Raw genomic sequence first — 26,551 nt, forward strand, 5'->3', positions numbered from 1 at the left:
TATCTGGAACCTGTCTCAGAGGCCTCTCCACACCCCCTGGAAGTTTCCCTTCTCTTGGTGCTCATAAGCCCCCATCCTGAAGCAGAGATGAAAGGTAAAAATAAAGTATTCCTTTTAGGGCAGCTGTTAGATTGACGATGTAATGAATCATTTGCATTTATGTAAATTACATGATTATGTAAATTACAGTAACATTTCAATAAAAGAGACTGTCTGTCGGGTCTGCTGGAATTTGGAGAAAGAAGATGGGGAGGCCGGAGCTGCCATAGTCAGATGGGGGTGGGTCCTTGGTGTGAGAGAGAGAGCAGCAAGACGTCCATGAGGGTCTGCAGACCATCGATCGTGTAGATGCACGCAGGACATGCTCCGAAGGACCCAGGATGCTCTCAGAACCTGAACAGCGACACTTCTCTTGCAGAGAGAGACCCAAGTCATGGGGCGAGCTTCCTGGGCCACGTCAAGCTTCTCCAGGGCCTGATGCTTCACTGTAGAGAATGTCACCTGGGCTAAAGGGGGATGCCTGACGGGGCGGGGGAAGGGCGCTGAGAGACAGGCGCTGTACGCTTTTGCAATTAGAACTGCTTTAGACGAGAGCATGTTCTTAATTTTTTCCGCGCTCTCTTTATTTATCTATTTACTTTTTCGCTCTCTCTTTAAAAAACAGCAACAACAAACAAACTAGAAAATAGCAGAGAGCAAAGGTCAGGTAAATCCCAGATATCAACGTGAACTGAGTCCCTCGTCTCTAAGTTAACCGTTTGAAGCTCTGTTGGTTTCAGAACACCCGTGCTGTGTTTCTGCTTTTTGGCCTGGCCCTCTGCATCAGCTTCCATGTCAGCTGTTTCAGAATCCAGGTAGTAACGACCCCATCAGCACTCCCTGGACCAGCGGCCCTAAGCCTCCCTGGAGACGTGGTCTTTCCCGCTCTTTGGATCCCCAGCCCTGAGGGACTGTCCTCGGGGCTCCTCCCTGTGGGCAGATGTATTTAGAAGTGGCCTCTGGTCCCATTTAGTCGGGACTTGCCCTCCAGGTGAATGAGCTCTTCATTGCGGCACCTCAGGGGACTGCCTTCTGAACATTTCAGAGCCATAAAAAGGGGGAGAGGGTAAAAAAAAAACCCTAATAGTTAAAAGAAATTATTCAGATAATTATTGGTAATTATTTGTGGGTAGGAGGAGGGTTCTAAATACAGGACTTTTCAGTGCCCATTGCAGAGTCCGACGGAGAAGCTTTGTGTTATACAAGGAAAACCCAAAGAAAAGTGATGCTGTTACCATGACATTAGGGAAAACACAGAAAGAGGAGACTGGGAAACCTTGACAAAAAGATATGGCGTGTGAAGCAGCAGCCTGGGGCTGGCGCACGGAAGAGATCTGTGGACACGGAGGAACCTCCTTTGCTAAGTTCTGCTCTTCGGGTATTAGGCTGTTTTGCTCCTCAGGCTGGTTTTAAGTCTCATGTGAAAATGGCCCCAAGAACGAACGGCCCTCAGAAATCCAGACAACCAAGCTGCCACGGTGCTTCCCCTTTCCAGACGATCCTTGCCTGCAGCAGATGAACATCTGAGGAAATGGTGTCCAGCCGTATTTGAGGTTGAGTTTCTCCAAGCGCAGTGGGTGCCACTGGCATCAGAATCACGGGGGAAGATCCTGGTTGAAGTGAAGCTTCCTGGGTCCAACCCCAGGACCTACCGAATTAAAACCTCTGGTTTGCATGTTTCCAGGAGGCATGCTGAGCGTTTCCTGCGCTGCTGAATTTGGAGGAACACCACTTAAAGTAGAAAGGACCAAGACCAAACCCTGAGGACCCAGACGTTCTCTTTTCCATTACTTCCTAACAGTGGAGAAAGGTAATTTTTCTCAAGATCATAAAAATCTAGGCTTGACGTCAGGTCGGTAAATACACAGTCCAATCTCTAGGTCACAGCAAAGAATCACTTGCTTTTGACTCTGTTGCCATCGGAGGGAACACAGAGCTGCTGGCATCCCGTGAGCAGCTGAGTCAGCTCTGATTCATCCTCAGCAGGTGATTGCTTTGCCCAAAGACCCCGCTCGGGTGAGTGTCGCCCACAGCCTGAGGATGCAAAACCGCTTTGTTTCTTCTCACGTCATTAGCGACAATTACATTTGTTCTATCTTGAACACGTCCAGATAAATGTGACAGAAGACAGGTTATTTCACACACGGTCCAGGAGGTGTCTATGTGAGAACAGAGTGAAGCCGATGCCGGCAAATCTGCCAATAGGCGTGGACGTTGCTGAGTCCGCGCTCCCAGGGGGTCTTGTTTTTTTTTTTTTCCTTTGGTATAAACTTATTTATTTATTTATTTTTGCCTGTGTCGGGTCTTCGTTGCTGCATGCGGGCTTTCTCTCTAGTTGCGGTGTGCGGGCTTCTCATTGCAGTGGCTTCTCTTGTTGCAGAGCACAGGCTCTAGGTGCATGGACTTCAGTAGTTGTGGCTCTTGGGCTCCGCTGCTCCACGGCACGTGGGATCTTCCTGGACCAGGGCTCAAACCCGTGTCCCCTGCACTGGCAGGTGGATTCTTAACCACTGCGCCACCAGGGAAGTCCCTCCCAGGGGGTCTTGGACTGTGCTGTTCTGGCTCGTCGCCTTGTCTCTAGGAGGGCGGACACCTCCTTCTGGAATTCAGTAAAATGGAGAACTGCGTTCATTGACACCATCCACTAACACGTCTCTTGAAAAATGTAATTTTCAGAAACCATCCTAAAATACCCTGACAGCAGAAGAGCCGAGTGCATGTGAGCTGTACGGGATCGGGCGTCACAGGACAAAGATCCTGCAGAGCGTGTCTGAGCAGTCTGGGCTGGGTGAACAGAGGCTTCTAGATCTGGGGGTGATCGTACCTCTTCCACAGGTACAAGAACACAGAGCTCATGGGTGTCCTTAAGTCTGCTGACCGGGAATTCAACAGACACACTGTGTTTTCAGTCCAACGTGGGCGTCAGAGCACTTCTGCCCCTTGGGGCTGGTCTCAACCCTCCTGATCGTCAGTCGCCCCTGAATGAGGGCACTGTGGTTGTAAACCCAAGCTCTTCACTTGGAGCTGCTGTTGACTTAACTAACCCACCTGATTCCTTGGGGAAAGTCTTGTATTAAACATCACTTTTGACTTATTTGTATAGAGCTTTATAATTAAATCTAATTTATTTATTTATTTATTTATTTATTTATTTATTTATTTATTTATTTACTTTTGGCTGTGTTGGGTCTTCGTTTCTGTGCGAGGGCTTTCTCCAGTTGCGGCGAGCGGGGGCCACTCTTCATCGCGGTGCGCGGGCCTCTCACTGTCACGGCCACTCCCGTTGCGGAGCACAGGCTCCAGACGCGCAGGCTCAGTAGTTGTGGCTCACGGGCCCAGCTGCTCCGCGGCATGTGGGATCTTCCCGGACCGGGGCACGAACCCGTGTCCCCTGCATTGGCAGGCGGATTCTTAACCACTGCGCCACCGGGGAAGCCCTTAAATCTAATTTATAATTAAATTAATTATTTATAATTAAATAATATACAGGTAAGTGCTTTGTAAACAGGTAAGTAAATCCTTCAGAGGATCTACTTCCGTTCTGTGCTTAAGAAAACTAAGACCTGGAGACACCGATTTCTCCAAGGTCATTAGAGCTAGTGAGAAGGGGACCCGAATTAGGAGCCAGGTCTCCCGATTCCCATGTGTTGTTCTGATTTGCTGCCCTTCTCCTGGACGGCTCGGCTTGCCAAGCTAAGGGAGGATTTGGGTTTGTCCCCACAGGACATGGAGCCACTGATCATATAAACACAGGACTGGCATTTGCAGGTGTTCTTGGTCGAGACACCGTTTGGACAGCTCTGAGGACTGAGCAGGGAGGGGGGAGTAGAGGGGGAGGGGGAGGGCAGCTGTGATGCTACTCGTTACATTAATCTGCAATGAGCTTCATCAGTTCAGGCCAGAGGTGCAAAAAGCCTCAAGGAAAACGGGCTACGGGGTACACACTGGGGAGACTTGTACAAAGTGAAGATCCGCAGGACAATGAAGCCAAATGCGTATGTTGGGAGTTGGGGGGAAGGTCGGTTTAATATCATTCCCAGGCTGGGTAGCTAGGGTAGGAACGGGGGCTGAAATAAAGGAGGAGGGTCCAGTCTTGGGGAAAGCATCCTAAGTGTAGAGACACGTTGGGTCTGGGGCATGAAGGTGTCTAGTAGAGAGCTGCTTAGTCACTGCTAGGGACACAGTGTGGGCGTGTCCGCGTGAAGGCGGTAATGGCAACGGGTACTGTGGGACGGGCAGGGCGTGTCCTGGGAGAGTGCACAGAGGGAGGGGGAGAAGGAAGGTCCACACCCAGGGATGCTGAAGGGAGTTACAGAGGAACCCATGAGGAAAGTGAGTGCAAAGCGTCGGGGGAATCGTAGGAAAACAGCAGGGGATTCTCATGGAGCTGGGGGACCAGGGCCAGCTCCCGTTCTGAGCACCGGACCATCAGGCTGGGGTTCTGAGTGATCAAAGGAGCCGCCTCCACGCACCTGCTCCACTTGGAGGAGCCACGCGTCACCCCGAGCTGAGGAGGAGGATTGGGAGATAAGAGGCCAGGGATCCAGGCGAGGTGCCCATCACACACTTACCACGATGAGCGCGACCACGGACAGCGTGTAGTAAATGGAGTCCCTCAGCAGGCACCAGGAGGACAGAGCCACAACCTGGAGGAAAAGGGGAAAGGAGGTGAGCAACAGGACGTCGGCTGTGCGAGGGAGACAGCCTGGCTCCCGGCGCTGTGGCCAGTGATGACCCAGACACACAACCTAGCATTTCTGTCTCTGTCCTGGAGACCCAGGCCGTCTGCCAGTTGATAGGAATTTACTGAAGTCTTTAGGCATAATAGTCTGGGTCTCCTGAAAATCGGATGCCAAGATGGGGTTGAACCTGCAAGGACTTCATTAGGGGGAGACGCCCAGGAGAGAAGACCAGGAGTAGGCCGGGGAACCGGGAGGGCCGCCCAGCCATGACTGGGGTCTGACCCCCAGAGGAGAGGGAAAGCTGGGTAGACGGACAATCTGAGGAAGGTTCTGCACAGCCGAGCCAAAGTCCCATGTTTCCCAGGAGCCCGCCAGTCTCAGCATCCCTAACGCCACGCGGACCGGAGGAGCTACCTGACCCTGTGTCCTTGTCAACACTCTACCCAGGGCTGGGCAGCTGCCACCCTTCAGAAGAGGCGCGGACAGCTGATTTGCAGTCTCCCCCCCACTCCCCGCGCCCTCTTCTCTCATCTCTATTATATGCCTGGCCTTGTGGGCACTGGACCCCTGGCTTAATCAGAATTTTTAAAAGATTGATTTGCGTATTGATCTGGAGAAAACATTATCTTAGCAGTGGGGAGCTGTCCCTTTAAAGATGCGGTGACTCTGCTGGGACCAGTGGACACCTCGCTGGAGGATAAGCAGGCTTAGCCTCCTGTGTGCAGACTTCCTGCAGGAGAAGGAGGCCCCTGGTGCAGAAGGAGGGGTGGGGTCCCGCTGGGCATTGTGGGAGGAGGGGCTGCAGGGAGGGGTGGGGGGAGGAGAGAGGGGGAGGGGCCCAGGTTAAGATCCCTGCTCTGGAGGAAGAGTCATTTCTCCTCTGCAAGTCCTTCAAAGTCTCTTTTGGAGCGAAAGCTGGTATTTTTCCTCTGCTCTGCAGAGTAGGTCCATTTTTGCAGACTCTCCCAAAGGAGCCTGGGAGAGTCCCAGTGCCCTGTCGGAGTTGCTTCCTGGGCTGTCACTCACAGGCCCTCCCACCTCCCTAGAAAAGTGTCAGCCACTCCAGGGCCGCAGGACACTTCTAGCTGCCTTTGCCCTTGGCCTCATAAGCGGAAAAGGACACAGAAAATGCCGCCTCTCAGCTGGGACGATGACAGGCACACGGTGCACCAAAGACAACAGGAAAAGGGATTCCAGGGACAAGGCCGCCTTTGGCGCCTCTTCCCTCCCCTACTGCTGTGTGCGGCTATGAAGAAAAGATCAGGCAAAGTCAAACCAGAGAGGCCTTTCTGGATTCAAATAACATGAAAGATATGACTTAAATAGAACCATAAATGAATAATGAGGCCAGCTTCTTTTCATTAACGCATTCTTCCACTGCTGTAGGGACACTGAGGTATTTTCTGTTGCTAATTTTGCCTTATTTGGATGGGTATTTGCAGATCTAAGTTACAGATGACAGGGTTGTCAAGAAAAGAACTTGTGCCACGAGAATCACTTTAGAACAAACTTTACCCTTTTATCATCTCTCCTTGGACCGTATACTCTTAGAACCTGTGACCATCACTGACCGTCTACGGAACAGAACAAATTGGACTAGACTGTTCATTTTCCATCAGGTCATAAAACGTGGCGAATATTTTAAAATTTATTAGAGTTAGGCTAATGGACTTAAAACATGTGGCAAATATCAATTCTGAATTTTCTTAAAAAATCACTTGGGCTTTTAATTAAAGATGGCAGATTGAACACACACCACAGTACCTTTGCTCCTTCTTGTTGCACTATAACAGGGTAACAGCAAAAGGACTGTTTTTTTTTTTTTAACAAGACATAAACCTGGGAGGAAAGGAGACTAGAAGAGCTGATCAGAGCCACGAAATGTTGGAGGCTGAAAGCAGAAGAACAATTGGTCATTCAGCTGGCAGTGGGCCAAGCTATAGAAGTGACGGTAAAGGTGGCCTGAAAACGGGATGAACGTGAGACTGTTTAAGAATTCAATCCCAAACCTCCTCCCTCTCTTCAAGCAGACCAGTGACTGCACAGCCCTCACCTTATCAGAAACAGGAGACCTGGCATTTAAAGAAGAGAAGTTCCAGAAAAAGGAGGAGAGGAAATAATCAAATAAATAATTAAAAATTCCCAGAAGTTAAGGATGTGCATTTTCCAGCACAAAGGACAAAACGATGCACACCAATGCACGTCACTGTGAATTTTCAAAATACCAGGACCAAAAAATGGTCCTAGAAACTACCAAAGAGAGAGAAAAACAGGAATATATACAAAGGATCAAAACCAGAATGACATTTTATTTCTCAACCAAAGCACTGGAAGCTAGAAGACAACGGAGGAACGCCTTCAAGATTAGAAAGGAAAATGATTTCAACCTGGAATTCTACACTCAACCAAATTGTTCATTAAGAGTGAGAGAAGACTAACAATAAAAGTTTAATTATCTCGGAAAAAATGTAATTCCTACGTATCTTTTCCCAGAAAGCTACTGGAGGATGTGCTTCACTAAAATCAGGGAGTAAAACAATTGTTACAGAGAATTATGTTACAATAAACCATTCAACCAAACAATAAAAATCTACCGTAATAAGTGAAGAAGATTTCCAGAATGGTGGTGAAGGAAGATTCCAAAATGATGGTAAAAGGAGATTCCAAGATGAAACTTTTGCAGCAGGTCAGAAGACTCAGACGAAATGATGCCAGAAGGACAAAACTGATGGAAAATCTTATGATTTTGAACCCACGGAAAGGAGACTGGAGATCTCTGGGAACAGAGCATAGATGCCTCAGCAAACGAACAACAACAAAAAAGACAGTTCTAGACCATGGGGAAAACACAGAGTTGTGCAGGAAAGGAAGATGAATCATTACCCATTACTGGCTCAGCTATAAACAGTGGTCACATAGTCATAATAAGCACAGCATAAACTACTGTCTAAGCAAATTTATGGTGTAATTGTTTGGGGAGGACAGAGGGCTGGGCAGTCGGGGTGGGCAGGGCTGAAAGAGACTTTAACCTTCCTCTTCCACACTACTGTGAAGCCATGGAGCATTCTGGAAACTGAAAAGTCAAGTAACTGCCATAGAAGCACGTTATTTGGAGACACTGAGCAAGTGTCAGGAACAACCAAACTAGTGGAAAGTAGCTGCTTCTGAAGGGTGGGATGGGAAGGTGGCTGTCTTTCATAATAAGCCTTCTGGAAGTGGTTGCCTCTTTAAGCTCTGTGTGTATAACTTTAAGGAAAATAAAAACTAAAATAAGAAAGTATGATACAAGTTATCCACTTAGATTTACTCTTGCAAGAAATGCACCTCACGCTGAGCCTAGATGTCAAATCTGCATGGATAGTGATCTATTTCATCTCTTTATAAATAGAGTAGTTTTCAACGTATAGACTATCTCCAAATTTCAGCTCCAGATTCAGAGCCTACATTTACCAAAACCAATTTTTTAAAAATTTATTTGTTTATTAAAAAAATTTTAAATTGAAGTATAGTTGCGTTACAGTGTTTCAGGTGTACAGCAAAGTGATTCAGTTATATATATATATATATATATATATATATATATATACACACACACACACACACACACACACACACACACACACACACACGTATATATTCTTTTTCAGATTCTTTTTCATTACAGGTTATTGCAAGGGATTGAATATAGTTCCCTGTGTTATAAGCAGGTCCTTGTTGTTTATTTTATATATAGTAGTGTGTATCTGTTAATCCCAAATTCCTAACTCATCCCTCCCCTCACTTTCCCCTTTGGTAACCATAAGTTTGTTTTCTATGTCTGTGAGTCTATTTATGCAAAACCAATTTCTTCTACAGAAGCAATGAAGTGGAGGACAAATAAGGAGGCAAATTAGGGAATAATTTTTCTCCACACTCTAGAAGGAATTAAAGCATCGTTGATTCTGCAGTATCTATAGTGAAAGCTGTGACCATGACCTCATGTCCACCTCTACCTTCCTTTTCTGTGACCACTACTCACCACAGTAGTGAAGATTTACCTGACACTTCCTGCAAACAAGAGGGCTGGAAGGGTTATTTCATTCAATCCTGCAGCAACCCAAAAAGGTGGGCAGTGTCACCCTCATTGGCCAGCAATCTGGACCTGACCAAGGTGAAGCCTTGACCGTGGTCGTACAACTACCAGTGGGGTGGGGGCTTGGATCTGAACCCAGAAGGCTGGGTCTCACGGCCCTGACCCGACACTCTATGCTACAGTGCGTAAACAGAGGCGGGGTAAAAGCAGATACCCATTTGTGACACCTCCCATGGAGACAGTTTTTTCTCCATGACATTAAGCCATTAGGCAGGTGCGTTAGAGATGGCAGCCAAAGGAGGGAAGAGTTGGAGGTGAGAGACCAAAAAGTAGCGACCACGGCTCAATATAAAAATATACCGCTCTAAAGAGACTCAGGGCAAGTAATCAAGGCAGAAGGAGTGACCACAGTGACTAGAGACAGGGATACAGATTGGGTAAGGACATATTCCAGGAGGAAGAGAGTCAGTTAGGAAACTGGGAAACTACTCCATTTAGCGAGTCTTTTTTTTTTTTAAAAAAACACCAATACAGTTCATTGTTTGCTGATGGAATATTTTACTTTTCCACAGACGTGGATACACTGATGCTTGGGTCTAAGCCACTCTCTTTGCTTCTTGGTGAAGGGGCTTTTATCTCGAGCAAGAGGCCAGCAACCATCTGACTCACTCGTTGGCAGGGAGGGATCTGTCAGCACCCCTGCATCAACACGGGAGGGAGGCTCTCTGGCATCTGTTGGCAGGCGTCACCCAACCCAGAGCCGGGGAGATGGTGATGAGAAGACAGTGCTTCCTGAGCACTTTGCAAAGTGAACAGGGGTCCTGGGAGAGAACCAACGGTGAGTAATGCTGCCCTTGACCTCATTAATCAATAATACAGATGGCACAGATTATACGAGGCCATCCGCCGGCAGACTCCTCCATAAATTAAAGCCAGAGGCTCTGTTTTCCCCTGTAGCTCTAGGAATCCCTCCCAGCTGGAATTTCATCTTGATATTTCTTTTCTATTTCTGGAGTGCATTTCACTCTTTTTCTATTGAATATGCAGCTTCAGTTTCCTTCTTATAATTTCATTTAGCTTCAGAGTGGCGTGAGGCAAAAAGAAGAAAAAAAAAAAACAATCCACACTGCCAAAACAGAGGAAAATACCTTCTCCTTTATTCAAATGTTGAGTGATAATCTGGAATTCTGACCCCTTCCAGGAGGTTAAAATTAATTATTCATGATAAAACTATATATTTTCTGTATATGGATTTGTATTGCAAATCTATATACAGCTATTGATATATATGGTAATATACACACATACATATGGATAGATAGCATATATAATATGATTTAATATTTATGATTTTCCTTGATGGAGAATGGAATTTGACATTGTGGACACATTTTAAAAGGAACAAATACCCTCAACTTGTGAGCACTTTGCCTTTTTTAAAAGCCACTGAAGCAGTCAGAACACCATAATAGTTACATGACATAAAACATAAAACTGCTATCATTTCAGAGAAATGTTATTTCACACAAATTTCATGGAAAAGGGATTTGAAAGTCATAACAGGAGTTTTGTCCCAAGCTTTTGAGCTGACACAGTTCCTACAGCCAATTCTTATCTCAGGAAAGACAGCCATGCGATGTGGAACAGGGATGGGGGCTCTGGGGTGTCCCCCACATGGTATGAGGGTGACCAGTGGTGCTAGGGGTCAGAGCAGGTGAGGGAGAGGTCTTGGCGCTACCGTCTGTTCCTTATTCAAGTACACTTTCAAAACGCTTCGATCCTGGGAAAAGTCACCGAAATACAAATGGCTCCTGCTTTCTGGAAATTTACTGCTGAGAATGGACAGTAATAGGTCGTGATAATTGGGATTGACATATATACACTAATATGTATAAAACTGATAACTAATAAGAACCTGCTGTATAAAAAAATAAATAAAATTTAAAAAAATAGGTTGTGTAAAAAGACAATAATAAGCTTTTGCAAAATACAGTGAACGTCCTCTTATTAATCTTTGCAAACAGGAACAGAAAATGAATTCATATTTCAAATTTTATTTTTTCTAAGAAAACCTATTCTGAGCCCTAGTTTTACTTAAAGAAGACAAATGACAAGTAAACAAGCTGCTACTGGAGATACATTTAAATAAAAACAAGGCCACATCAGGACCGTGCAGGCATATGGTAGTCTCCCGAATGCTCTTCATTGATCAGGCTGAACAATAACCACAGATGCTCTAATGACCTGAAGTGCCTGGGATGCAAAAGTGCCTTCTCAATCATTCAAAACATTAGGTGCAGGAGTTTTCACATTGGATGTAAGTGTTGCCTGCTAGGCCTTCAAAACTTGGTAGCTCGGACTGTTCTCGCACACACCAGAATTAAGGTGGGTCGGTTCCATCTTAGGGGAGGACTGCACCGGCTGTGCTCCTGGAGCCCTTTGCCTAGTCACCTAGGACCAGGTGTGGGGTCTGCACTCACTGCCAGGTATTGCTGTGCCAACCCTAGGGACCAGCACTAGGTACAAGTTTGCTGACTAAAAGTAGGGCATTTAGGGTAATTTCATGTAAGTGGACGTGCTAGCTTGGATTTACCCAGAAGCAGAGCCTGAGGCAAGGATTCGAGTGCATACGGTTTGTTTGGGAGGTGATTCTAGGAAACGCTGTTGGGGGAAGTGAGGCAGGTAATGAAAAGAAGGTAATAAGCAAGTCACGGCAGCAGGAGACTGGGGCACGATCTTGGTGGGGCGCTCTGGGGGACCCTGGAGAACATGCCTCTCTCCTGTCTCATCCAAGGGGAGAGGGAGTTGGGGTATTTACCCACCTACTCCCACCAGTCATTGCTTCAGGGCTGCACCTGGAGTGTTGATTCCCTGGCCAAGGAGGGCCCTCAGACAGAGAAACGCAGGTTCTGGCAGGGGGAAGTCAGGCCAGTGGGAACTGAAACGGTAAGGGCGAGGGTCATGGGTGGGGCACCAGCAGTGTCTGCTTTAACCCTAAACGTGGATTTACATAATAATCCAATAATCAGAGTAAGCATTCCTACACACACACACACACACACACACACACACACACACACACAGAGTTTTGTAAGCCTAAAAATACAACTCGTATATATACCACATCTTTATCCATTCATCTGCCAGTGGACACTTAGGTTGCTTCCATGTCTTGGCTATTGTAAATAGTGCTGCAGTGAACACTGGGGTGCAGGTATCTTTTCAAATTATAGTTTTCTCCAGATATATGCCCAGGAGTGGTATTACTCAGCCGTAAAAAAAGAATGAAATAATGCCATTTGCAGCAACATGGATGGACCTAGAGATTATCATACAAAGTGAAGTAAGTTAGACAGAGAAAGACAAACATCATATGATATTGCTCATATGTGGAATCTAAAAAGATGATACAAATGAACTTACTTATAAAACAGAAACAGACCCAGAGACACAGAAAACAAACTTATGGCTACCAAAGGGGAAAGGGGGGGAGGGATAAATTAGGAGTTTGGGATTAACATACACACACTACTATATATAAAATAGATAACCAACCAACCTACTGTATAGCACAGGGAACTATACTCAATATTTTGTAATAACCTACAAAGGAAAAGAATCTGAAAAAGAATAAATATATACATATGTACAACTGAATCACTTTGCTGTACACCTGAAACTAACACAACATTGTAAATCAACTACACTTCAGTGAAAAAAAGAAACCCAATCCCATTTACATAAGGTTCTAAAGCAGAGCATATTAACTATGCTGTTTTAAGTCTGGAATAGTGTTCCCCTGTGGCCGTGGGTAGAGTCTGAAAGGGCACGAGGGGCTCCTGGAGGCCAGGACTGTTCTCTTTCTTGATCAGGTCCTGGTGACTGGGGTGTGCTCAGTTGTGAAAAGTCATTGAGCTTTACTTATGATGTACTTCTGTGTACTTCTGTGCACTTTTCTGAATCTACGTGGTACTTCAATAAAAATCTTATTCAAACAAAACAAAAATGCAATTACAAGGTTAGTTGTTGACGTGAATTTTACGTATTTATTTTAACAGTAACTACTCCATCACACTTGGAGTTGGCTTATTAGTAAAGTTGCCAGAAAAAATACAGGACACCCAGTTGAATTTGAATTTCAAGTAAACGATAACTAACTTAAAAGTATGATCTCAAATATCACCTGGAAGAATATACTGAAAATATATTTGTTGCTTATCTGAAAATTGAAATTTAACTGGATGCCCTGTATTATGTGAAATCTGGTAACCCTATGTATTAGATTTTGGCCATTGGTTAAGATAACTATTTTGACTTTCTTTGGATAAGCACAAAATTGGAAGTTTAGTGATTTTGGAATAAATATTCTTAAGATGAAGGGAAAGCTGAACCTTTTCTACATTGTCTACTTATGCTGGCTATTGACTGCTGTTTTATTCTGGCAATTTGGCTTGCTCAGAGTCCCCCCCACCCCCGGCCTTTGTTTCTTGTTAATTGCAATAATTGCCCACATGTACATTACAATTTTGGGGGAGATTTCTACCACACCAAGACTTTTGTCTTCTCTTGAAAAAAGCCTGAAGACCTGGCAACGGGGGGTTATTCTCGTGCCACCGTGGAGCTGTCAGCGGAGCCCTTTTTAGGTGGATGTGCATCCTTCAGCCCTCACTGTCCCCTCCCCTTCCCTCTATGTCCCTCAGCTGCAAAGGCAGGAGTCAGCCGCCATGTACTCCTTCCTTTCTGCTACTAATGTCCTCAGACCTGACCCCTTCACTCATTTATTCTGTATACCTGGGCCCTGCCAGGACAGGCATTTGTGATCCCTAATCTAGAAGAATTATTTTAATTAGCCTTGACAATGCTGAACACACCAGCGGCCATTTCTTTACAGCCAACGCTGTGCTCAGGGTTCTAAACATTCTGTGCTACGTGTTCCTTTGCACTCACTGGACCCCTTTTCAGAACTGTGTATTAAAGGGCAAAAAATAAATAACAAAGAACTATAAAGAAACCGATTCACTGAAATCCAGTTCTCAAAACATTGAGAACTGAAGATATCATAATACATGTCTCTCTATTAACAAGAGCCAGTAAACTTCCTTATTGTAAGAAATCAGTTGTTTAAGTGTAGTGATCAGTGGGAAGGGTCTGGAGTACCTGCAGTAACTGTAACATAGCATGAAAACAGCTTATGTGTCTATTGGAGACACAATCCCAGCTCATGTTACCATGGTCTGTTCCTCATGAATAACGAAGTGAAATGTTAAATAGAAGTGGTTAGCAAAAAGAAAGATGTATTTTTTTCTCATCCAAGTTCACAGGCCCCTTAATCTAGTTTTTGGCGACAGAAGCCCCGAGGTTCTGCTCTTTCTCAGTCCCTGGCTTTTCAACATTTAATTAGTTGTCCCTCCGCTAGAAGGGGGACGGGAGGTAAGGTGGCCCTCTGTCCATCCTGGCTGCGCCGATGAGAACTTAGGGGGAGGGGGTTGAAGCTAACAGCAAAAACACCCTTTGGGGCTGTCTGTGGATTTCCATTACATGTGCTTTCTGTTTCATCTGTTATCACAGAGAGGAACTTGGCTACATTTACAGTTTTCCTGGAAGAATTAACGTGGCTCCTACAACATGCAATCTCTTATCTCAGCCCAGTAAGTGCCGAGTGGAAGTCGTTCCGCTGAGGACTGAGAAGGTGCTCCCTCCACAGCTTAGTGCCATCTCCGCTAGTTACCCAAGTGTGGTCGAGACAGCCTGTTAGGACTGCAGCTCTCAGGCCCCACTCTAGACCCGCTGCACCCGAATTTGCCTCTTAACAAGACCGCCGGGGGACCCACATGTGCGTTATGGTGTGAGAAGCACTGGCTTAGGGGATGGAGAATTTTGGAGTCTGAGTCACACCTGTGACCTTGAAGTATAAACAGCAAGAGACTGGGGCCCGCGGCCCTCACCCTGGGGTGGGGGGTCTGGACAGGATGCAGTGGGCATGGGTCGCCACTTAGGGTCTTTGCGCCAGAGAGCCACTGGGTGTGCCTGAGTTGCAGGTGCAAACTAGAAACACCGCTTGTATGGGGTTTCCTACTTCATCAATTTCTAGCACCAACCCCGCTTAAGATGCTGGGGGAAACCACCCCTTGGTACAAACCAGGCCAGAACATTCCTGCTCCCTCCCAAGCTCTCGTACTCGACCGATTGAAAGACGATATAAACAAGTCCAAATCAGTGGTGCTGAATTTATTTTGAAATTTATACCATTTGGGTTAGTAGCCAGATACACATAGGAGGCAAATATTTCCTCATTTTATCAATTATGAAGCCTAAAAGGACAGTGTCAAGCTTGAGGGATCATTTCACTGTCCCGATCTGTAACACAGTCTTGTGGGACTAGGGTCTCCAAAATGGGGTGGGGCTTCTCTGCCTTTGAAGTGCTGATAGAAAAGGAAGTTAGTACATATCATGGGAGTTCAGAAATCAGACAGCTAAGACCGTGTATTTGAGTTGAAGCTTCTGGAAGGAAGAACCTGGCTAAAAGTACATTATTACATTAGCATCTGGTGTTTACATTGCCACATGATGTTTTCCATGCTGTCAGAAAACCGGTAATGTAAGCACAAGGGGAAGATGTTCCATTTCCTTCTACTCTCTCTGGAAATTAAAATGCTGGAGGCAAAGGGGATGGAAAGACAGGAGAGACAGCGACTTTCCAGTCCACAGGCTTGGATATGGATCTGGAAGGGTCCGTTTCATACCTGGAAGGGTCCACATTTCTCTGGCTTCATCAAGTTACAGAGGAGAGGAAAACGTGTACTTTAACACGAAGCTTTCTACCTACTGTTTGACAAGGGTTGGAGCTTGCGTCACATCAGGAGCTCATCTGACCTATTCTGTGTCCAAACGAAACGTGGGAGCGCCAGGTTGGAAAGGAAGCACTTGTCCCCTCTCAGGTGTGGACGCAGGGTCACACTCTGATCTTGGGGGTGTGCAGTGATATTTTCACACCAAGAAATACTGGTTGCTGCATCTGTGTGGCTCATCCGGCCCCAGTCGATCCGTCAGGCTGTTTATTTTAGGTACTTTCTGTGACTCAGGGTAGGGAGAACAGGAGGCCCATGAATCAATTCTGCAGCCACGGCAAACTGAACACAAGAAGGTTTCTTTAATGGGTGCTTGGAAGATAACTTCCCCCTGCATCAAAGATCTTGAGGATTAAAATACGGTAACATCAAAACACATCTAGACTTGATCTGCCTTAAGCAGTGAAGCAGAGGCTCAGGCAGCCAGTAAAACCTGCCAGCTGACAAAAGCCCCTGCCCAACAGAGCGGACTAGTTTTTAGCCAATATCACGGGGAGAGGGGGTTATCTAAGTATTTATGTTAATTTCACTTTGCAAATGACCGTGTAAATGGAGAGCAGTGAGTGCCTTAGCTGTTCCCAGGATCAGAACTGTAATCAAATGCGGTGTGGAAAGTAAACCAGTAAGGATACGGTGCTTGTCCTGTTTGGAGGAAGTGGAGACGTGGGGTGGGCTGGGGTGGGCGTGGGACCTCACCCCTCCATCTGTGCCTCCTCTCCGCCCCCCGACTCTTCCCAGCACACGGCCTGTGCTCACATCCTCACTTCACTCTCCACCTGGAATGACCCTTGTTACCCACACCAGCCCCTCAGCACTGTGCAAGGATCCACGCAAAAATGTCTGAGAAGACCCTAAGATTCTGGGGTGAGAGGAAGGTCGTCCATGGAGGCATTAGGAACAAAGAGTGGCTTTACCTGGAGCGCCCTGTCTCGTTCCCAGGAGAGAAAAAGCCTCTCTGAACGATTTGGGGCCTTCAGGGACCCAGTATTGGGCTGTTTCCCAGGAGGTCATGGCCCGCGATGGAGCCCCCTTCCTTAACAGCCAACATTTAAAAGTTGGTTCTTATGTGCCAAACGCTGCACCAAGCATGTTACCTGCCTTTTTCCTTCCAATCTTTTACTCTTGACATTTTACAGATGAGTCAACCAAGGCTAAGCAAGGTTACATAATCTGCCCAAGGGTCAGAGTTTGAAAGTGACTGAGCCACGCCTTGAACCAGGTCTGAATACCTGTGGAGCCCACACAGTTACCCCTTTGCCAGGGATTATTCAACTTAGCTGATCATAAGAATGACCTGGGTCTGTTTGATAATAGATTTCCTGGGCCCACCCCAGGCCTTTTGAATCAGACTCTCAACTGTGGCTGCACAGTGGAATCACCTGGAAGCTTTAGGAAACACTCATGCCTGGGTCCCACCCCCCGAGATGCTGTTAGCTGAGCCAGGCTCTGGCTGGGCCGCTGGGATTTTTCAAAGCTTCCCAGGTGATTCCTAACAACCAGCAGGGGCTGAGACCACTGCCCCATCCTGCTACCACCTGTTAGGCTGCAGGATGGCCAGAAAATCAGAAATGAGAAACTACCAGGCATCCCCTGTCCCACACAACGCAGAAGGAAACCCCACCTATGTGTATGAGATTTTGAGAAATAACAATAGATTTTACCTATTCCTTATGAATATTTCAGAGCCCACACACTAGCAGTGTTGCCATCCATCAGTCTGCTTATAAAGTAGATCTGTTTTAATATCTCTGTTAGATTTAGAATAAAAATTTACTTTGAGAGTCACATCAGGATAAAACAAGAAGTGTGGAATTGCTGGGTGTCACTTTCAGCTGGAAAGACTCAAAGGCGGCGGGCTGGAATCATCGGAAGTTTTGTCACTGGCGGGGCTCGTGGCTGATGTTGGCTGTCAACTGGGTTCCCAGCTAGGACTACTGGCCTAACCTACCAATGGTCTCTCCCTGTGGCTGGGGCTTCCTCACAGTGTGGCAGCCTCGGGACAGTTAGACCACTTAAATGAGGGCTCTGGGCTCCAAATGTAAGTGTCCCAAGAGAACAGGCAGAAGCTGCATAGCCTTTTATGAGCTGGTCTCAAAGGTCATATAGCTTTCACTTTTACTAAGTCACAAGACTGATAAAGTCTAATCATTGTCTGGAGCCTTAAAGTTGGATAGAAGTATTAGCAAGAAAGTTTCAATATAGTTCCCTTCAAATGAAACAAATACTTAATAAAATGTTTATTTAAACAAATTTTTTTTGATGTGGACCATTTTTAAAGTCTTTATTGAATTTGTTATAATATTGCTTCTGTTTCACGTTTCATTTTGGTTTTTTGGTCCCGAGGCATGTGGGATCTTAGCTCCCTGAGCAGGGATCAAACCCACACCCCCTGCAGTGGAAGGCAAAGTCTTAACCACTGGACCGCCAGGGAAAGTCCCAAAATGTTTAAATCAAATTTCCTAAGGGTGCATTTGGTTGCCTAAGTCATGCACATTTATACAAATTACTTGCAATCTTGGGAGACAGAAGGGTCATACACTGTTTTCATAAACTTCTTCCTATTTCTATCTGATTTGCAATTAATAATCCACTGAAATTTGTAGGTCTTGTGTAAGATAAACTTTCAAATATAAAAGTGATGATTATGGTTTAAAAAAATCAAGCAGTACAACTGACTGTGCGTGAAAATAAAAATCTTCTGCCTGTCCTTGCCCTTCACCCCCATCTCACTCCCCAGAGGTAACCATTCTAAACATTTCTGCTTTGGGTTATTTTAGGTGTCACAAAACTAATACCAACTAATTTGCTTCTACCTCTATATATTGGTTTCTATTGACCTCTCACTATGAAACACGAGAAAAGCAGTAGGGCAGATGGTGAAGACCAGGACCCCTGGCCAGAGTCTCTGAGCTCAAATCCCCGCCCCCACACTCCCAGGCATACGACTGTGGGCAAGCTATTATGTCTGTGCCTCAGCTTTACCATCTTCAAAATGGGGCTAATAACAGCATCGCCCTCCAGGGTTATTATGAGGGTCAAATGCATTGATCTATGTAACAGGTTTAGAACTCTGATTAAAGCCTATATAATAAGAGACAGCTACTCTTGGTGTTTCTCTTCTCCCTTGTTCCTCCGCCTCCTCTCCTGTATACTTGAGTTAGTTCTTCTTGGGGTTATCTTAATGACTTTATCTCCATATTAAGAAAATAAAATTGCACAAAAAAATTAGATAAGTACTTAAGGGTCTACAAGGAAAAACAGCTTCCTCACCCCTCCTTCTTGCCAGCAGTGTACACTTTTAATTATTTTCATTTTTAGTTGTTTTGTTCTTATTTCCTAATGACAAATAAAAGGATCATAATAGCTCTTTCTAGATTTATCCATTTTAGATATCATCTATTGAATCCCACTATGAAAAGTAAAGATTAACTTATTTATATCTTTCCTTACATCCCCTTATTCTCTTAATATTTGAAAGGCATGTTATTATTATTTGCGCTAATATATCTCTGAAGGTTTTTTCCTCTATTTCACATTCCATTAGCTTTTGGAAGTACTTCTTCATTCCATATTAGGTAGAGCAAGAGCGTTCACATCCCCCCCTTCAGCCACCTCCTCATCCCACCTTCTACGTTCTAAACTTCTCTCAGGTATAACTCGATTTTGACGTTGTCAACGTTAAAAACATTTACATTCTAGTCTATCACCATCTTTTAGTTGTCTATGTTTTATCTAAAGGTTGAGTCTAAATGTAGAAAAACAATAAATAGCAGTCACTTTATTACTACTAGTAAGTGAATATTCCCACTCAAATAGTGTGCTCAGAACGTAATCTTTTCTTGTGGGTCAATGCCACGACCCACTTGCCATTCCAAAGATAATGTTCTTTAGTCAAGATAAAGGAGAATCTATTACCTTAAACATCATTCTTAAAAAACAACTATTCCATATTTTAGTTTGCACTATATATTCACAGTACATTTCTTGCATAGATTTTTTTTGTCTTGGAGTTGGAAACTATATTTCTTTCCTTGCTGGGAGACTCAACATGTGCCTTCTTCCCCATATTACCAGCATGTGAAGACACTTACATTTTTTTTTATATGACTTGCAATTAATTCCATTCATCTTCTTGGAGACCTTAGAACCCTCTTTCTTTGAAAATTTGGAGCATTTCCTTTTTAGACTTGCTTGCTCAGCTGGCTTTTTAGGATTTCTTTTCATTGGACTTCTGTGTTAATTTTGCCAACTTATTTTTTAGATTTTACCCTTATTTTGCTGGAGCACATTCTTAAGCAGCTTCCTAAAAAAGGTTAAGTGAGAGGTAAAATTCTGAAGCTTTTGCTAGGAAATATTTTTATTTTATCTCCCATTTGATTGTTTGTTTAGCTAACTATAGAATTTTCAATCCAAACTCATTATCTTTCCTAACATTCAAAGTATAGTTCTGTTGTCTTCTGGCATTCAGTGTTGCCAGTTGAAGTCTGAAGTTAGTCCAATTCCATTCCTTTGTACATGACCTATTTCCTTTCTGAAAATTTTAGGATCTTTGGCTGGATGTTTAAACATTTCATGCAGATGTTGCTAAGTACAAGTTTACTTTCATTCTTTGTGTCTGCCACTGTGTCAGCTCTTTCAATATGTGGATGTATGTTTTCCTTCTGTTGAGAGGAAATTTCCTACTATTGTATATTTGTTGACTTCCTCTCCTCCAATTTCTGCTCTCTCTTCTTCTGGAACTCCAGTTAGATTTCATACTGGAGCCCCCAGATTGATCTTCCATGTTTCTTAATTTTTCTATCATATTTCCCGTCACTTTTTCTTCCTACTCTGAATGATTCCTCTCAAGTCTGTTCTGGTCAGCAGTATGTCAATTTTATTATTTTAGTCCTTTTCATATTCTTAACATTTGGGAATCACATTGAAATTTTTAAAAACAAGGGGGGAGGGATAAATTAGGAGTTTGGGATTAGTAGATACAAACTACTATATGTAAAATAGATAAACAACAAGGTCCTTCTGTATAGCACAGGGAATTATATTCAATGTCTTGTGATAAACCATAATGTAAAAGGAAAAAAAGTGCAAAATCTTGAAAAAAGTTTTTAAAAACAATTTCTTTTTACCTTTTTATTGCTTGCCTAACCCCACACCTTTTAAATACCAGCCTGTTCTGGTTTTATGGCTTCAATATCCTTGTGAAACTCATGAGGACACGAATTACATTTTTTTTTTTAATTACTTTATTTTTTTATTTATTTATTTTTTCACACACACACACACTATTTTATTTTTACAAGAGATAAATAGACTGACACCAAGCATTGTACATGGATGACCACAACAAAAGCAACAATGATTGCAATTACCAAACGTGAAACACACTCATACTATGTCATAATATTGACATTCAGTCCAGTAATCCTCCACTGTAACGGCTCCTTTACTTTGCAGTGAAAATTGATTTGTATATTCTTTGCCTCTGAGTCCTTGTGGGATTTTTTTTTTTTTAATTCAGACAGAAAGTCACAAAAATTATACTCATCCTCATCAGTTCACTCAGTCCCATGTAATTAATTTTTTTTTTCATCTTGATCTTTTGTTAGCACTTTTATGAGTTCATCAGTTTTTCATTAGAGTTCTGAAAATGCTTATTCATTCAGTTCAGCAGTACAGTCAGTTACCAGAAACCTGTACTTGTCAGAGTCTTCTCCATGAATTTCTTGAAGATGAAACCCTTTTATAGGAACATATTTGCAAAATCATCAGAGTACACCCAGAACTGTCTGTAAATGACAAAAGACTTAAAAATGACCACGGTTAAAGATTTGATGAAAGTTCATAATAATGCAGTTGACAAGAAAATTAGTTATTTCTGAGATATACACTTTAAAGTAACAACTAGGATTATTACTTATAACATTATACCAGGACATATAAGATTTTTAGAAATTTCATGTAATGTCTGAAAGATTTATATTAACATATTTCCATACATATTTCCATACAAATACAAGATTTTTAGAAATTTCATGTAATGTCTGAAACATTTATATTAACATATTTCCATACAAATAACCCAATGAAAGTTTAGTATTAGTTGTTTTGTTTGTTTTTTTATACTGCAGGTTCTTATTAGGCATCAATTTTATACACATCAGTGTATACATGTCAATCCCAATCGCCCAATTCAGCACACCACCATCCCCACCCCACCGCAGTTTTCCCCCCTTGGTGTCCATATGTCCATTCTCTACATCTGTGTCTCAACTTCTGCCCTGCAAACTGGCTCATCTGTACCATTTTTCTAGGTTCCACATACATGCATTAATATACGATATTTGTTTTTCTCTTTCTGACTTACTTCACTCTGTATGACAGTCTCTAGATCCATCCACGTCTCAACAAATGACTCAATTTCGTTCCTTTTTATGGCTGAGTAATATTCCATTGTATATATGTACCACAACTTCTTTATCCATTCGTCTGCTGATGGGCATTTAGGTTGCTTCCATGACCTGGCTATTGTAAATAGTGCTGCAACGAACATTCGGGTGCATGTGTCTTTTTGAATTACGGTTTTCTCTGGGTATATGCCCAGTAGTGCGATTGCTGGGTCATATGGTAATTCTATTTTTAGTTTTTTAAGGAACCTCCATATTGTTCTCCATAGTGGCTGTATCAATTTACATTCCCACCAACAGTGCAAGAGGGTTCCCTTTTCTCCACACCCTCTCCAGCATTTGTTGTTTGTAGATTTTCTGATGATGCCCATTCTAACAGGAGTGAGGTGATACCTCATTGTAGTTTTGATTTGCATTTCTCTAATAATTAGTGATGTTGAGCATCTTTTCATGTGCTTCGTGGCCCTCTGTATGTCTTCTTTGGAGAAATGTCTATTTAGGTCTTCTGCCAATTTTTGGATTGGGGTGTTTGTTTCTTTAATATTGAGCTGAATGAGCTGTTTATATATTTTGGAGATTAATCCTTTGTCCGTTGATTCGTTTGCAAATATTTTCTCCCATTCTGAGGGTTGTCTTTTCGTCTTGTTTATGGTTTCCTTTGCTGTGCAAAAGCTTTGAAGTTTCATTAGGTCCCACTTGTTTATTTTTGTTTTTATTTCCATTACTCTAGGAGGTGGATCAAAAAAGATCTTGCTGTGATTTATGTCAAAGAGTGTTCTTCCTATGTTTTCCTCTAAGAGTTTTATAGTGTCCAGTCTTATATTTAGGTCTCTAATCCATTTTGAGTTTACTTTTGTGTATGGTGTTAGGGAGTATTCTAATTTCATTCTTTTACATGTAGCTGTCCAGTTTTCCCAGCACCACTTATTGAAGACACTGTCTTTTCTCCATTGTATATCTTTGCCTCCTTTGTCATAGATTAGTTGACCATAGGTGCGTGGATTTAATCTCTGGGCTTTCTATCCTGTTCCATTGATCTATGTTTCTGTTTTTGTGCCAGTACCATATTGTCTTGATTACTGTAGCTTTGTAGTATAGTCTGAAGTCAGGGAGTCTGATTCCTCCAGCTCCATTTTTTTCCCTCAAGACTGCTTTGGCTATTCGGGGTCTTTTGTGTCTCCATACAAATTTTAAGATGATTTGTTCTAGCTCTGTAAAAAATGCCATTGGTAATTTGATAGGGATTGCATTGAATCTGTAGATTGCTTTGGGTAGTATACTCATTTTAACAATGTTGATTCTTCCAATCCAAGAACATGGTATATCTCTCCATCTGTTGGTATCATCTTTAATTTCTTTCATCAGTGTCTTATATTTTTCTGCATACAGGTCTTTTGTCTCCCTAGGTAGGTTTATTCCTAGGTATTTTATTCTTTTTGTTGCAATGGTAAATGGGAGTGTTTCCATAATTTCTCTTTCAGATTTTTCATCATTAGTGTATAGGAATGCAAGAGATTTCTGTGCATTAATTTTGTATCCTGCAACTTTACCATATTCATTAATTAGCTCTAGCAGTTTTCTGGTGGCAGTTTTAGGATTCTCTATGTATAGTATCATGTCATCCGCAAACAGTGACAGTTTTACTTCTTCTTTTCCAATTTGTATTCCTTTTATTTCTTTTTCTTCTCTGATTGCCGTGGCTAGGACTTCCAGAACTATGTTGAATAACAGTGGTGAGAGTGGACATCCTTGTCTCGTTCCTGATCTTAGAGGAAATGCTTTCAGTTTTTCACCATTGAGAATGATGTTTGCTGTGGGTTTGTCATATATGGCCTTTATTATGTTGAGGTAGGTTCCCTCTATGCCCACTTTCTGGAGAGTTTTTATCAGAAATGGGTGTTGAATTTTGTCAAAAGCTTTTTCTGCATCTATTGAGATGATCATATGGTTTTTATTCTTCAATTTCTTAATATGGTGTATCACATTGATTGATTTGCGTATATTGAAGAATCCTTGCATCCCTGGGATAAATCCTACTTGATCGTGGTGTATGATCCTTTTAATGTGTTGTTGGATTCTGTTTGCTAGTATTTTGTTGAGGATTTTTGCATCTATATTCATCAGTGATATTGGTCTGTAATTTTCTTTTTTTGTAGTGTCTTTGTCTGGTTTTGGTATCAGGGTGATGGTGGCCTCATAGAATGAGTTTGGGAGTGTTCCTTCCTCTGCAATTTTTGGGAAGAGTTTGAGAAGGATGGGTGTTAGCTCTTCTCTAAATGTTTGATAGAATTCACCTGTGAAGCCATCTGGTCCTGGACTTTTGTTTGTTGGAAGATTTTTAATCACAGTTTCAATTTCATTACTTGTGATTGGTCTGTTCATATTTTCTGTTTCTTCCTGGTTCAGTCTTGGAAGGTTATACCTTTCTAAGAATTTGTCCATTTCTTCCAGGTTGTCCATTTTATTGGCATAAAGTTGCTTGTAGTAGTCTCTTAGGATGCTTTGTATTTCTGCGGTGTCTGTTGTAACTTCTCCTTTTTCATTTCTGATTTTATTGATTTGAGTCCTCTCCCTCTTTTTCTTGATGAGTCTGGCTAATGGCTTATCAATTTTGTTTATCTTCTCAAAGAACCAACTTTTAGTTTTATTGATCTTTGCTATTGTTTTCTTTGTTTCTATTTCATTTATTTCTGCTCTGATCTTTATGATTTCTTTCCTTCTGCTAACTTTGGGTTTTGTTTGTTCTTCTTTCTCTAGTTTCTTTAGGTGTAAGGTTAGATTGTTTACTTGAGATTTTTCTTGTTTCTTTAGGTAGGCTTGTATAGCTATAAACTTCCCTCTTAGAACTGCTTTTGCTGCATCCCATAGGTTTTGGGTCGTCGTGTTTTCATTGTCATTTGTCTCTAGGTATTTTTTTATTTCCTCTTTGATTTCTTCAGTGATCTCTTGGTTATTTAGTAACATATTGTTTAGCCTCCATGTGTTTGTCTTTTTTACGTTTTTTTCCCTGTAATTCATTTCTAATCTCATAGCGTTGTGGTAAGAAAAGATGCTTGATATGATTTCAATTTTCATAAATTTACTGAGGCTTGATTTGTGACCCAAGATGTGATCTATCCTGGAGAATGTTCCGTGCGCACTTGAGAAGAACGTGTAATCTGCTGTTTTGGGATGGAATGTCCTATATATATCAATTAAATCTATCTGGTCTATTGTGTCATTTAAAGCTTCTGTTTCCTTATTTATTTTCATTTTGGATGATCTGTCCATTGGTGTAAGTGAGGTGTTAAAGTCCCCCACTATTATTGTGTTACTGTCGATTTCCTCTTTTATAGCTGTTAGCAGTTGCCTTATGTATTGAGGTGCTCCTATGTTGGGTGCATATATATTTATAATTGTTATATCTTCTTCTTGGATTGATCCCTGGATCATTATGTAGTGTCCTTCCTTGTCTCTTGTAACATTCTTTATTTTAAAGTCTATTTTATCTGATATGAGTATAGCTACTCCAGCTTTCTTTTGATTTCCATTTGCATGGAATATCTTTTTCCATCCCCTCACTTTCAGTCTGTATGTGTCCCTAGGTCTAAAGTGGGTGTCTTGTAGACAGCATATATATGGGTCTTGTTTTTGTATCCATTCAGCCAGTCTATGTCTTTTGGTTGGGGCATTTAATCCATTCACGTTTAAGGTAATTATCGATATGTATGTTCCTATGACCATTTTCTTAATTGTTTTGGGTTTGTTTTTGTAGGTCCTTTTCTTCTCTTGTGTTTCCCACTTAGAGAAGTTCCTTCAGCATTTGTTGTAGAGCTGGTTTGGTGGTGCTGAATTCTCTTAGCTTTTGCTTGTCTGTAAAGCTTTTGATTTCTCCATCAAATCTAAATGAGATCCTTGCCGGGTAGAGTAATCTTGGTTGTAGGTTCTTCCCTTTCATCACTTTAAGTATACCATGCCACTCCCTTCTGGCTTGTAGAGTTTCTGCTGAGAAATCAGCTGTTAACCTTATGGGAGTTCCCTTGTATGTTATTTGTCGTTTTTCCCTTGCTGCTTTCAATAATTTTTCTTTGTCTTTAATTTTTGCCACTTTGATTACTATGTGTCTCGGCGTGTTTCTCCTTGGGTTTATTCTGTATGGGACTCTCTGCGCTTCCTGGACTTGGGTGGCTATTTCCTTTCCCATGTTAGGGAAGTTTTCGACTATAATCTCTTCAAATATTTTCTCTGGTCCTTTCTCTCTCTCTTCTCCTTCTGGGACCCCTATAATGCGAATGTTGTTGCGTTTAATGTTGTCCCAGAGGTCTCTTAGGCTGTCTTCATTTCTTTTCATTCTTTTTTCTTTAGTCTGTTCCGCAGCAGTGAATTCCACCATTCTGTCTTCCAGGTCACTTATCCGTTCTTCTGCCTCAGTTATTCTGCTATTGATTCCTTCTAGTGTAGTTTTCATTTCAGTTATTGTATTGGTCATCTCTGTTTGTTTGTTCTTTAATTCTTCTAGGTCTTTGT

The 26,551-nt window shown here is 42.7% G+C and overlaps 1 protein-coding gene across 1 annotated transcript in view; it reads right to left on the reverse strand.

Annotated features, from left to right (window-relative positions):
* SLC24A3 (solute carrier family 24 member 3) overlaps positions 1-26,551 on the reverse strand; it is a 470,391-nt gene that overhangs the window by 54,342 nt on the left and 389,498 nt on the right. The window contains exon 7 of the mRNA XM_068566110.1: positions 4,611-4,685. Within this exon, the coding sequence (XP_068422211.1) occupies positions 4,611-4,685 (75 nt within the window). The remainder of the gene's footprint in view (positions 1-4,610; positions 4,686-26,551) is intronic.

Source organism: Eschrichtius robustus, chromosome 16 (genome assembly GCF_028021215.1).
Source record: "Eschrichtius robustus isolate mEscRob2 chromosome 16, mEscRob2.pri, whole genome shotgun sequence".
Classification (NCBI taxonomy): Eukaryota; Metazoa; Chordata; class Mammalia; order Artiodactyla; family Eschrichtiidae; genus Eschrichtius; species Eschrichtius robustus.